The sequence below is a fragment of the Apodemus sylvaticus genome, chromosome 18, assembly GCF_947179515.1.
Source record: "Apodemus sylvaticus chromosome 18, mApoSyl1.1, whole genome shotgun sequence".
NCBI classification, from domain to species: domain Eukaryota; kingdom Metazoa; phylum Chordata; class Mammalia; order Rodentia; family Muridae; genus Apodemus; species Apodemus sylvaticus.
In genome coordinates this window covers 10,596,003-10,609,546 of record NC_067489.1, presented here as the reverse complement: position 1 = coordinate 10,609,546, position 13,544 = coordinate 10,596,003, and the positions used below count along the sequence as shown (strand labels likewise).

General features: G+C 49.6%; 1 protein-coding gene across 2 annotated transcripts in view; it reads right to left on the bottom strand.

Annotated features, from left to right (window-relative positions):
- Positions 1-9,582: 9,582 nt before the first annotated feature.
- Arhgef10 (Rho guanine nucleotide exchange factor 10) overlaps positions 9,583-13,544 on the bottom strand; it is an 86,566-nt gene continuing 82,604 nt past the window's right edge. For both annotated transcript variants that reach the window (XM_052162024.1, XM_052162025.1), the window contains 2 exons: positions 12,414-12,536; positions 9,583-10,724 (listed from right to left, as the gene is read on the bottom strand). In XM_052162024.1, coding sequence (XP_052017984.1) covers positions 10,213-10,724; positions 12,414-12,536 — 635 coding nt within the window. In that variant the 3' untranslated portion in view covers positions 9,583-10,212. The remainder of the gene's footprint in view (positions 10,725-12,413; positions 12,537-13,544) is intronic.

Sequence of the window (13,544 nt, the reverse complement as noted above, 5' to 3'; positions counted from 1 at the left end):
TAAAGTGGACCAACCGGTTGGTGGATGTTTCCTGTTGTCTGGAGAGGCCTTCCCCTCTTATGTGGGCAGCCTGGAATAACATGAGGGGTGAGTGTGTCAAATCAGGGTTATTCAAATTGCCAATGGCCAGATTTCAGAGAACAGGGGACATGAACATTTGCTTTCTTCTTGGCTTTGATATTCTTGCACAATTTATACCACTAGCCCTTCTGCGTTCCACACCAATGCTGTAAAGACCCTTCCGGTTCAGCAGCCAAGCATCAACCCTGGGCAGAAAGCTACAAACCGCTGGAATCAGTCCATTTCTGATGTTACAATAGAAATAGGCCATCTTGGGGCTGAGATAATTTTCATCGTGTTTTATTATTAATCTCAGTTTGTCCCCCACATATGTGACTCTTGAGGTCTCTTAATGTGCCTCCACTTACTCGTGGGTGGAGAAAAGGCAGAAGGCCAACCAGGATACAGCCTCAGGGCTTTCTCCACACGCCCAGCCTCCATCGTCCTGACTCTGGAAGCTGAGTGGATCAGTTTTCCGGCTCCATCTTTTTAGGCTCCCACAGAGGGCCAGGTACAATTTGCAGACCTACCCCACTCCAATTCAAACAGGGATTTTTTTTTTTTTTAACAAAGCTATTCATTATGCTGTCCATAGACATTTCCTGAAGGGCTGAAAATAAATAAACGAAGTAATTCAAAATACCTTCCCGGAGTCTAGTAGAGGGGGGTGTTTGCAGTTACCTGCCATGCGTTTCCCCACTTAAATATTTATAGACTCTATTTGGAAGAAGTCAGTGAAATCTGCAGAGGTGTGGTAATTATTTGGAAGTTCTTCCTGCTTCATGAGGTCCTGAAAATGACCGGGATTGTAATCACCCTGGGAGTAGCAGCGTATGCCCTTAAATCCTCCTGCCTCAGAAAGAGCCCGACAGCCCTGCAGGATTGAGAAGCATGACAACAAACCACCATAGGTATCTGCTAGAGGTGGGTGTGAACAGGTGTGGTGACACCGTTCACACCATTGGTGCTGGGTAAAACCGACTAGGTCCAGATCAGGGGAACAGGCTGGGGGAGAGCCCGCAGCAGCAGAACTCAGACAACACCCTGGATACAGTCATCCTTCTCAAACCTGACAGGGACAGGATGCTCAACCCGTTTCCCTTACAGCACCCACCTCAGATGGAAGGAGTCTGCTATGCATTGGTAGTGGGGCCATCTTCTCCAGGGAGGAAGATGTTCACTGGTTTCCACCATTGCCCCGGAACTCTCAGCTCTGCCTGTCAGTGCCTTTGTGACTGATCTTTCCTGACACACAGTCTTGGGGGGGGGGGGGTGTATGAAAGGAAGGTGGCCTGCAGGTCATAGTCACGTTACGCCTCATTTTTGCTCTCAAGTGCTTTGGTTGGCTCCAGTTGGGATCCTGGTGTTGCTTGCTCACACGTGCCAGACCAGACAGTCCCCAGGGTTTTGTTTTTTTTTGTTTTTTTTTGTTTTTTTTTTTTTTAAGCCCATAAGACTTCACGTTCTGCACTAAGTCCTCTGCCCCCAAGCAATTAAACTCCAATGACTGTCAGGAATGGAGCCAGTTACTCTAAGTACTTCCAGCTTCTTGGCATTAAGAATAAATAATTAGATGTTTGTTGGTTCGGTTAAAATCCAACCCATGCTGTGTAAGAGGGAAGTTGTCCCCCTGGGATGCCCTTAAGTCAGCCCTGACTGAAGTGCTGCGATGGAGCTGCTGTGGACTCTTCCGGAAGCGTCTTAGATCTCCTGGCTGAGATGCCTGGGTTCTCCTTTCTCTTCACAAACTGCAGACCGGAGCCTAAGAACCTGGAACTCAGAGGTCATACCTTGTGTTGTTCTAAGATGTGTTCAAGGCAATGGTGACTATGGAATGGTACCCATCCCGGCCCCTCCCCCCAGCCTTCCCCCACCCACCGATCTGACATGGCATCTCATGCTGGACAGCTGAATACCACAAGAATGTTTTCCTCAGCTCTATGTCCTCCTGTTTTGAAAGCCATGATAATTGACCACGGATGCTCACTTAAACCAGATGTCTGCTGCCCCTTGTCTCTGATGACTGGAGGTCTGGGTGGGCTCTGCTTTCCTGAGAGGAAAAATCCTTCTCAAGCAAGGATTACAGTCATCCCCTTACTAAGCCAGCAAGTTTGCATGTGGGAACCTAGTAGCCTTTTCTTTAAGAATAACTTTAAAAGGAAATAAAATTTAATGGATATGTTGAGATATTACTTAAAATATGTTAATAAACTGCAGTTGAAAGGGACTTTGCTTCCACAAGAATACAAATCACACTTGTATTGATGATGAACCACAGAGAAATTTATTCCAAACCAGTCATTTGGTATATACAGGGTTTTACCATTTATTAATAATGAGAGGAGATTTGCATACTAATGAAAAGGATGTGATTGTTTGCTTTTGAAGAAAGAACTAGATCTCTCCTGATTATTTGATCTTGCAGGATGCAAAGCATCCTTTTTTTTTTCAGAGATGGTCAGTTTGAAAGGCTTTATTTTTCTTTATAGTTACATGTTTATGCATTGAGTGTGGAAGCCAGAGGCGTCAGACCCTGGAACTGGAGATGCAGGTGGACTTGAGCTATCATTCCACAACACAGCATTTATCCTGGGAGCTCAACTGAGATGCACTGGATATGCAGACACACACTTAACTGCTGAGCTGTCCTTGCAGGCCTGAGACGGTATCTTTATTTTATAATTGTCAATGCTGGGAGCGCTGTTTCATATATTATGTAGTACAGAACTGCAGAAATATGTGTGAAGTCTCATTAAGTTATCGGAAATTTTGTCCTAATCCTAAGACAAGATTCATTGAACATTTTTATAACACTCAAGCGATTATGATTAATGACGGCAATTTTTAAAATGAAACATTCACATGAAATGCACTCATTTTGACACATGCTGAGAAATGGCCATAGGAAAGCATGGAAAGTCTTTGTTGTCTGTAATTAAACACTGTGAGAGCAGAAAATTAGCACATGGAGTAACACCACTGTACTTCCTAACGCTAGCATCAAATCTGAGCCAAGGTGTCTCAGGCAGCCTCCATGGGTGCTGTCAGGTGACATGCATGCGCCCTGTGTTCAGACATGCCATGGTATTTGAGCAAGGGTTGCAGGAAACAACCCGAATATATTACATATTTAGTTTCAAATAGTTGCTTGTCTTTTGCACATCCTTCTACTGTTGTCTAACATTTTTGTGACCCCATATGGGATTTAAGAAACTTGGATTTATAGCCCTACAGTCTACCATAATATCAACACAGCTCCCTGTTACAGTGAAGGAGACTCGTTGTTTGTAAGTTTGTTGTGGACTTGCTTATGGTCACACATCTGATAGGGGTAGGGCAGGGTTCCCCTCCTACCTAGCTCAAAGTCCTGTTCTTTTGTGGTGAGACGCCCACTTTCCGAATGAACACGGATCCTTGCTACAGAACACAAGCAAGAAGGTGGCAAACACCGTATGAAAGTCCCTTCTGTCTTGACCATATTTTGTTTTAAGTTAAACATCTGCTAGTTTGGTTTTGGTGTTTTGACAGGGACAAATGATGTGGCTCAGACAAGCCTTGAACTCGTGGCAATCCTCCTGCCTCAGACTCCCAAGTGCTGTGATTCCAGGCATGCCCAGTAGAGCTTAACTGTGCCCATGGGCTGCACCTCTTAAGTGGTTTGACTCACTTCGGATGGCAGGAACATCGTGTGTGTGGTCAGTGGCCAGGCAGCTCCAGGTGGACATTCTGGAAGGAGTGGGGAGGGGCTCTGTACTGCAGAAGGCACAGCCCCAGGATCCAGAATGTGCAGGCTTCCGTCCTGTGCCAGCCCTGGCAGCCAAGGTACACGTTGTCACACAAATCTGTTCTCTTTTGGCAACTACAGCGTGGGTTAGAATGCGAGCGATGGCTTTGGAGCCATGTATGGTTTTAATATAACAAAAAAATCAGATAAAAATAAGACATCCGTCTCACTCTTGATCCTAAAGTCACAGCAAAAATTAATTTTCAAGTCATCTTTAATTAATAGAGCTTGAAGTAGTAAGTTCTCAAAATGTAAATTTAAAAATTCCCTTGGATAGTGTACGCTGGCAGCCTCAAAGATTACTAGGGGTTGAATTGTATAGTATAATATATAAAAAAAGATGTTGGTATCCCTTTCCCAGCCCACCTCAGAATGTAACAGTATTGGAAAATGGCGAAATAACTTCACAGAGGTTACTGTCAGGACAGGGAGAGGTCATTGAGACAGGTCCCAGAGGTGCGTGACTGATGTCCCAAAGGCAGAAAAGATAGACATAACAGGGATTGCAGAGCAAAGTCATCAAGTAGAGAGAAGGCTGGGTGAGGAGACACAGCAATTGGATGTCTTGAGATGGGTGTCCATGCCACAGAACACAGGAAGCCTGCAGAGATGCAAGGACTTCTTCCACGAGGAGAGAGAGGGGGGAGGGGAGAAGAGAGAGGAGGGGGGGAGAGAGAGAGAGGAGAGAGAGAGAGAGAGAGAGAGAGAGAGAGAGAGAGAGAGAGAGAGAGAGAGAGAGAGAGCAGAGTCCATCTAAACCTCAGCCACTGGCTTGTACCTCCAGAACTGTGGTTTATAGTCTCCAGCTTTGGTATTTTATGACTGCAACCCCATGGCACTGAGACAGAATGGTTTTCCAGTCTGCCTGGGGTTGAACCCAGCAGACCTTAAATGAAGCCTTTCTACCTCTCCAACCCATTACCGACCTCCTTTCATGATTCACAGTAAATGTGATATTTAATAAACATGTAAGGGCCAGGGTGTTGCTCAGTGGAAGAGCCTATATCAAGTGCCTGGATTCCACTCACAGCACTGCAAAGAAATAAATGAACAATAGCATCAACAGAAAGACGAAAACAAACCCACCAAATGCAGATGAAGAAATAAAGGAACAAATACCAAGGGAAGAACAGTTGCTGCAAGACTAGATTCGAGACCCAGGGACCCTAGCCATTCTGGTGCACGATGCTTTCAGGGGTGGTGCACGTCATGCCCTGTGCCCTGCCACCAGGAGGGGCCCTCTGAGATGACCCTGCCAGGTTTCCAAGTCTTTCCAAGCACCTCAGCTTGCAGAAGTGGATGGAAAGTAGAATTCTTTTGCTCTGTCTTATGCAAAACTCACTTGGGCAGAAGCAGTTGCAATACCTGTGAGAAGTGAAGCTAGCAGACACACCAGTGTTTGAAAATGGGTCTTAGAGTATTTCCATAAAAGTTAGCAGAAATCTGACCACCTGGTAAACATGGCACTTTGAAGACACAGGGAGTCCCAGAGGCTGGCCTCTCTTGAATACCCTGATCTCTCTCGCAGGACTTGAGGAAGTTATAGGCAGCGTGCTCACGATGATCCCACACTGGACAGAGCTTTTTCATTTTTCTTTCTGGCTCCTGCTTCTGCTCCCAGCATCCTGGGAAGTGGGTCAGCCTGGGCAGGCCTGGCCAGCTGCCTTGGTGTGCCAGGGAAGCATGCCCTGCCCCCATTCCCTTCCCTGCAGCAAGAAGCTGTTTGATCTCCAGTAGGAGGAGCAGGAAATGCAGAGTCTAGCAGAGGCTGGCTAGAAGCAGTCCTCACTAGCCTGTGGGGTGGGTAGGAGGGAGTCACAGAGCATCTCTTGTCTAGCTCCTGCCTGAATGAGCCACCAGCCTTCATCTGCTGGCCCCTGGACCAGCAGTATCCCTTCATTTGCCCCAGCCTTACCACAGTACCACAGCTCAGGGAGTGAAGGCCGCTGTGGTATCCTTTGCCTCTGCACAGATTCCTTCAGTACGTAGTCAGTCAGTCAACCCTGGCTCATTCTCAACCAGACAAACGTGTCTCCCCACTCCTTTTAGATTTCTCTGCCTCCACTGCTACACCCCGTGCTCCTAAAAAATCAGGGCCCCTTCTGGAAAAGTGAAAGGGTTTCAGGATGCCTCGTGGGGCAGATGTGGCTCTGATGCTCGGATGGATGCAGACACCATCTCCACGGGTCTCCATTATTGTGTCCGCGCTGCAGTGAGCCCACCTTCCAGCTGGGAGGGCAGGTCCTATGCACTAGAGAGGCCGCTATTTCTCTGTGAGAGCTTGAGAACACATTTCCCTCCTGCTTCCCTTCCTGAATCCATCCCAGACATCTGAATTCTCCTTAGCCTGTCACTGCTGGGAGAGCCAGCTCTAATGTCTCCAGGGTCCCGGGCTGTCCCTCCCGGGCTGTCCCTCCCAGGCTGTCCCTGGTTCTCATCCTGTGTCTGAGAGAGGCTTGTTCAAGATGGATGGACTGGAGTCAAGCCAGCATGGACAGCTCCTCCATCCGGCAAGCATCCTCAGGCATCACTAGCCCTGCCCTCAGTCTCTTGATGGATTATGGGATTCTAGGATGCTGTCCTTCTTGGGTTCCTACAGGGCCATAGCTGACCTCCACTGTTCAGGCTCAGAGGTCCCATTTGAACCAGGGCCCCCGGAATTCCTAGGCTTTACACAGGGCGAATTAGGATTAAAGGCCAATTTTCCAGGCAGCGATCCAGAGCCTCATGACCACGGTGGCCACAGCGAGTTAGATGCAGCCGGTGCTGCTGACTGGGAGGGGGGCTGGGCACACTGGGCTCTGCTTGTTTGCTTTGTGCCCTGTCCAAGCACCAAAAGATGAGCAGAAGCAGCATGCCTGGCTCATGCTGGCCTCGTCTCACCGGCTAAGAGCTGGTAAGATGTCGGCTACTTCTATCCCGTTGCTGGCCAGCTCAGGCTCCTGACAGCCTTGACAGCCAGTGGCCATGTGGCCTGGGTCGACCAGGGCAGGTGAGTGCATTCCAAACTCCATGAGCTATAGCTCCCCATTGCAACAACTCTGTCATCCACACAACACTACCTTAGAACCAGAATGAGCCCGTCATAGGCACAGACATTCACAGGGAAGTAAAGTTCTACAGACAGCTGAGAAACACCCAAATGGCCCGTATTCACGGAAGCTCTCAGATACCAAGGCTTTCCAACCCCGCTCGCCAAGAAGGGGTTAATTCTTTCCCAGAGTCAGTAGGAGCACTGGCCCCAAGCCCAGGGTGACCAACAGCTGCCTGGGCTTTCTTTTTCCACTCCAGTAAACATTGCTCAACCAGTTCCTCGTGGAAAGCAGCAATTATTAGAGGAGAAAGTATGTGTGCATATGTGGGTGCATACCGTGTATAACCGTGTATACATGCACACATGCGCAGAACTATGAGTGTATGTAAATATGTGTACGCACATGGGTGCAGACCTATCCACACATAAATACTCTGCTTTGGGAAGCAGGCCCCGTGGGGATGGAGAAGGCTTCACTGAATGACCAATATCAGCTTTGATTCAGAACTCTGACAGTTCTCATCCTTCCAGATGCTAAGTGCACACACACACACACACACACACACACACACACACACTGCATATGCACACATTTACACACACACAGGTCTGCGTCCATGTGCATACACACCACTGCTGAGACCCTCTCTGGCCAGAAGCCAGCAAATAGGTCATTTTGTACCCTGGTGGCCTCTGGTTTCTCCCTGGGGCATCTGGGGCTGTCAGGTTGGTGCCAGCATAGACCCAGACCCGCTTGCTCTTGCTTCCGAGGAGCTGACTGCTGAGTGCCATTGCCGTACTCCCGGGGAGGTGATGCCTCTGTGGGAGGGTGTCCTCGGGGCTTCCTTGTGCTGATCTGTCACACTCAGCCCTGTTACCCCAGCCCACATCACCAGGGCCTTGCTGAGTACTGGCTGGTTATGGGGCCTGCTTGTGTGCTGAGCTCCTGTTGGGGCGTCACCCTCTGACTTCTGGGTTCTGCCTGTGTGCTGAGCTCCTGTTGGGGCGTCACCCTGACTTCTGGGTTCTGCTTCATGTGGCTCTAATGAGCTCCCCATTTACCCCTCCACACCTCAGATCTGAGGAGGACATGGGAGAGGTGTCGAATGTATGGGACAGGCAGCTGTTAGTCTGTGGGTTTGCCTCTCCTCAAATGTTATCAAAACCTTACAATTTCTACACATCCTTTGTACCTGGAGGGGTCCCGGTGGGCGGGACGCAGGGTGTCGGCAGCGTCTCATGATCGGGCTGCAGCTTTCCCAAAAGGAAGCAGGTTTCTCATTCCCTCCCCTTTCCAGGAAGACAGAGAGAAACTAGCTTAGAGGGGTAGATGTTATTCTGAGTTTGGACAGGGACACTTGGATGCTGCTCTCTGAGGAGACTCTTCGTGACCCACACCAGACACACATCTCTCAGACGGGGGCCTTACGTATTAGGCTGAGGCTGTGGGGCCCAGAGGAAGGAGCTGACACGATGGGTTCCATATCCCATCCCCAGGCCTATGAGAACTTAACTTCATGATTGACACATAAAGGGTCTGGGAGCCAGCGCTCATTAAGTGCGCTGGCTTCTGTGTGTTGCTTTGTTCACTGGGCGCTGGCACACCTGTCTCCCTCAGACACAGGCCACGCGGGCAGGGCTCGCCGTGCTTTGAGCTCCCGCCTCGGCTCAGCGCCCAGCCTGCTTCCCACGGCCACTGCTGTAGTGGAGCTTGCTCTGCACGCCTTGTTCACGCAGTGAGGAAACGGCTGTGGCACCTGCACACGCAGTGAGGAAACGGCTGTGGCGCCTGCCTTCCAGGGCCACATCTCTTCTGTCTGTCCGCGAGGAGTCCACCTTGGTCTTGAAATGTATCAGTGAGACCGGCAAGTTACATGACCTTGTGAGGTGATACATCGTGAGACCTGGCAAGGGCGGGAGGCCTCGGAGGTCCCAGCCCACCTGAGTCGGCTTTTACACTTAGCACAGAGTCTCTGCAGCTGGCTTCTTCCATGCCGGAACTGAGGGAAGAGGGCTGCTTTCTCCCTTTCATATTTTACGGGGGAAAAAAGGCAACTTGTAATACTGTATTCTAAAATAGAAAGTCTTTTATTTTATCAAATAAGGTAGCAGCTAACAGTTTAAGAAAGCTTGGGCATATGTGCAATTTAGAAAATATTTGGCTAAGCTAGACGTTAGCATTTTTAGTCCTTTGTAAAGTGCTGAGAAGTTGTTCCTGGTGAATGATATCTGCATTAGGTTAGAAAAACAAAAACCTTTTTCTTCTCTATCCAGTAAGTGAAACACTGATGTATAAATACAGGTGGAGAAAACGGAGTCCCTGGGTTACTTGTGCCCCTGGCGTCCGCAGCTGCTTCCCAAGGGTCCCACATGACCCTGTGTGTTCTTTGGGAAGGGGGTTGGCACAGGGATGGCAGGCAGTGGGGGCGACAGCTGACTGATCAGCACCACGGGCCACTCAAAATGCGTGTCCAACTGCGGATGGCTCTCTGACAGCCGGTGCACAGAAGACCGGGGATGCGCCTAGCACCATCCCTGCACGACTAGGCCAGCATGTGGCCCACGCAGATATTAATGTCATTTAATATAAGAAGGCAAGTATGATTTGGCATGGAAGCCGGAGTTCAATGTTGAAAGGTAATGAACAGTTTGGCTTAAAGATCGCTATGTGTGAAACGCTACAGATAGTACATTGACTAAAATGTTAACTGTTCATTTTTAATAGAAAAAAATGCAATATAAAAACACTATTTTTTAAAGGGCACAGTACACATAACAGTCTACTTTGGAAAGCCTCAGTCAGCCCTCCTCACCCCCTGCCAAAACAAAAAAACAAACAAAAAACAAGCTGACCGGACTGGGGTGTGTTACCTGGCTTTCTAAATTGTTACAATCTGTATTCTGGAATTTAAAAAATATATAGAATATAAATAACAGTAGTGTGTCTGAGTCAAGTAGAATGATTTTAAGAGTTGTTAATGACCTCCTATGCTACTAGATGCTACGTTTCCCTGTCAGTTCACTGAGATGGGACCGGAACTCACGCAGCCAGCTCAGGTTGCGTCTCAGGTGAATGATGGGGCAGACTGTAGCATTATCCTGGACCGCCGTTCAGTGACCCAAGAGCCAGGATGCTCCTCTGCTCCCCTAGCACTTCTGGACTCGGTTGTGCGACAGGAGAAAGGCAGGAGAGCTGTGTGACCACAGCATATTTCTTCTCCAAACTCTGCTTCCAGTTGGTCCCAGTGGTATGTGTGCAGCCTCCGTCGGTTGGCCCGCATCCGGCTGAGAGTTGTCCTTGCTTGCTACCTGATGCCAGGCAGCAGCCTCTGACCTATATGCTCAGCAGAGGGATCTGCCACACCATCACTGAAGAAACCAGGTCCTCTGGAGAAGGCTGCCTGGCCTTCCGGTGCACCCGCCGGTGGCCCTGACCCCCGCACACCACGAGCGCTGAGCTGGCTCTGGCTCGCCTGGAGCTCTGTGCCCTGCTCCTTGGGGAGGCACTGGGGTCCCTCAGCAGTTCACATAGGCTGCTGTCCACAGATCTGTGCTCTAGGGAGCTGGAGCCATGGGACAGGCTCAGGGAACCCGAAGATGAAGACAGGTCATTCTTCTGAGCTGTCAGTCCTAGGGAGTCTCCCAACCAAACGGATGTGTAGGTGTCAGTCTGGCCTGGGCAAGAAGTGCTCTCCTCACCGCAGAGCAAGTCCTTGGGGTCTTCATCCTGGAGCTCAGAACCAGAACGTGGGCTGTCCCTGGCTCTCTCCTTGTTCTGAAACGCTGTGGCCGAGACAATGAACTTAACGGGCCCATTATGTGCATGGTAGGAGACCATTCCTCGACCTGGGGGGGGGGGGGTGGAATTCAACAAAGATCTTTAATAACAAGCATACTGTACGGGTATGAAAGATCAGGATCTGACCCCACAGCCCCTACCCAGAGACTTGGCAAGCGGCACTAACACAGGGAGATTAAAAGCAGAAGCGCCCTAGATCACATGTCTGTGGACATAGTCATCTAAAGCCTTAAACTGATGACTCCGTGGATAAGAAAGTGCAGTGTTCTCGAAGAGGACAGGGGTGCTGGTTCCAGCACCCACACTGGGCAGCTCACAACTGCCTGAAGCCAAAAAACCCTGGGAATCTTAGGCTCTCATTTGGACTCCATGTGCACTGCACTCATATGTCATACATAAACACACACACAGACACACACACACACACACATGCATAAAAGCGATTCTCCAAAGTTCAGATCACATTTTCTTATACTCACAACCCTGAAATAAGATCATAAAAGTTTTTTAGCTTTGGGCATGAAACACTTTATCACTTGCTCTGTGGAAACGCATCTTATTTCCCTCAGTCAAACACTGTTGTGGTCCAGTGTTAGGAACTCAATGTCTATACTACCAGAAGCTCCTGGCAATTTTCATTGCAAAAGTTTCCAGAGCGTGTAAAAAAAACAAAACAAAACAACAACAACAAAAACAAACAAAAACAACAACAAAACAAGCAAAAACAACAACAACAACAAACAATTCCATAGTTGTTTATTAAAATCAGAACTTCCATCTCCCTGTGGTGAGACCCAGCTGTCAGACACCTGGTGGGCTCCGGCCACTGACAGGAGAGCTGCGTCCTGTGCCAATGATCTCAGCCTTGTTTTGGGGGTATCAATTCACTTGAGGTTCAACTTGGAGAATAAAACTGAAGCTAGGATCAGTGGAGGGAGAGGTGAGCTGAGAAAGCTGTCTGGGGTCTCAGACGTACCAACGGTGCCCCAGTGTCTCTGCTGGGTGGCAGGTGTGTGGCTGCCTTGCTACCCTGTTACAGTTGAGACAGAAAATACTCCTCCTACGATGAAAACTTTACCTCCTAATAAAACTGAAACTTTTAAAATGAGTGAGTGTGTGCTGGGGCCGTAGCTGGGTGCCAGGTATGAATGCCTACCATACGACACCCCCAGTTTACCCCTCAGCCCTGAAGATGAAAGAGGGGAGGTCACAAAGGAAGAGGAGCCGCAACAGCTCTCAGCCATGCTCCCTTCAACTAAGGTGACCACTTCCTCAACATCTCCCCACCTCTTATTTGGACATCCAGGCTGTCTCTTCCATCCTGCTGAAGTCTTCCCATCATGCTTTGTTCCTGGTCTGGGCTTGCCTGAGTAGCATCCTAAAGTCGAAACCCCAAGACCCATGATGTTGGGCTCTTTTCCAGACCTGCTGCCTAGTGTGCACTGGGATAGTCAGAAGCAGACCTCGGGGTAGGAGCTGCATTCCCAGCCTCCTCTACACCCAGGAAAGAAGGGATCCATTTCCACTGAGCAAACCCTATGTTCTGATGGGGACTTGTAGGGTCAGTTCTCCCGGGACTAGCAACGGAAATGAGAAAAGCAGAAGTGTAAAGAGAACATGCAAATGGAGGAAGCCAAGCATCTCTATTGAGTATTCTACAAATAGATAGGCTAGCGAGATGAGGAGCTGCTCTGAGGGGCGGCAGACACGCCACCACTGCGACTGTGTCCACTTACCTGTCACTTTGGGGATACCCTGAAGCCGAGGGACTGGCAGGGCCACCACAACCCCCAGGCTGGTACCAACCATGAGCAAGCCGTGGCAGACGAGCAGGCTGGTCACAGACAGACGCTGGTGCCCTGGGGGAGAGAGAGAGAGAGAGAGAGAGGTGTCGGATGCCCTGCTCCTCGCTCAGGCGGCAGTGCTGGGTGGGAAGCTGGGAGATGTTCCGGGCATCTGGGCCAGTCTCCCTAGTCTCCTAAGGCTTGTGGCAGGATGGGCTGTTAGGATGCTCACCCCCGTACCCTGAGCCTTCCTCCACCAGAAGAGAAAGACAAGGTCCTGAGGGGTTCGTTCCATCAGTGCACCTCAACTGGATAGCAGGGAGTACACAGGCAGGACTCCAGTCTGTTTTCAGACCAGCCTTGCCAGGGGTGAACTAACCTATCGCTACTGAGATCATCTGCATCCGCACAGTTGCACAGTGCCTCCTTCCCCTCTATCTCTTTCTCTGTGTGTGTGTGTGTCTGTCTGTCTGTCTGTCTGCCTGTCTCTTATACCACACACACACACACACACACTGGCATCACAGTGCAATCAAGAGGCACTGTCTACAGGGGCTTCCAGACTTTCAATTCAAGTGTACTCCCGCAATAATGTTGCTAGTGATGGTAACAGCACTGTGGGATCTGAGAGGTCTCTGGGAGGCCTGGGCTGTTCTGGCAGCCAGGAAACTGACCAGGCCAGCTGAGGGGCTTGGGAGGAGGGGGTGTCACTACCTGGTGTGTGGGTTTGGGGAGGGTATCTTCTATCTCTCAGGCTCCAGAGTATCAGGGAGCCTGCAAGGTCTTCTGCGCCAGTGGAGTGACTGACACTGGGGCTGGAAGAGTCTTAAGACTGGTCCTGGCGTTCCGCCCAAAGCTGACCAGCACGGAGGGAGGCACGGCGTTTGCTCACGGAGCGAGCGTGAGCAAACGCCCTTTGACTCTTGTTTTCTGTAGAACAAAGGTTATTTTTGCTATATCTGCCTCTGACACAAAGTTCAGGCTAAGGACAGGCAAACACTGGGGCCAAAGTGGACTGTGGGTCTTCAGAGGCCACTTTTATGAAATGCTTAGGCTTCAAAACAGATGTTTTAAAAATAAAAG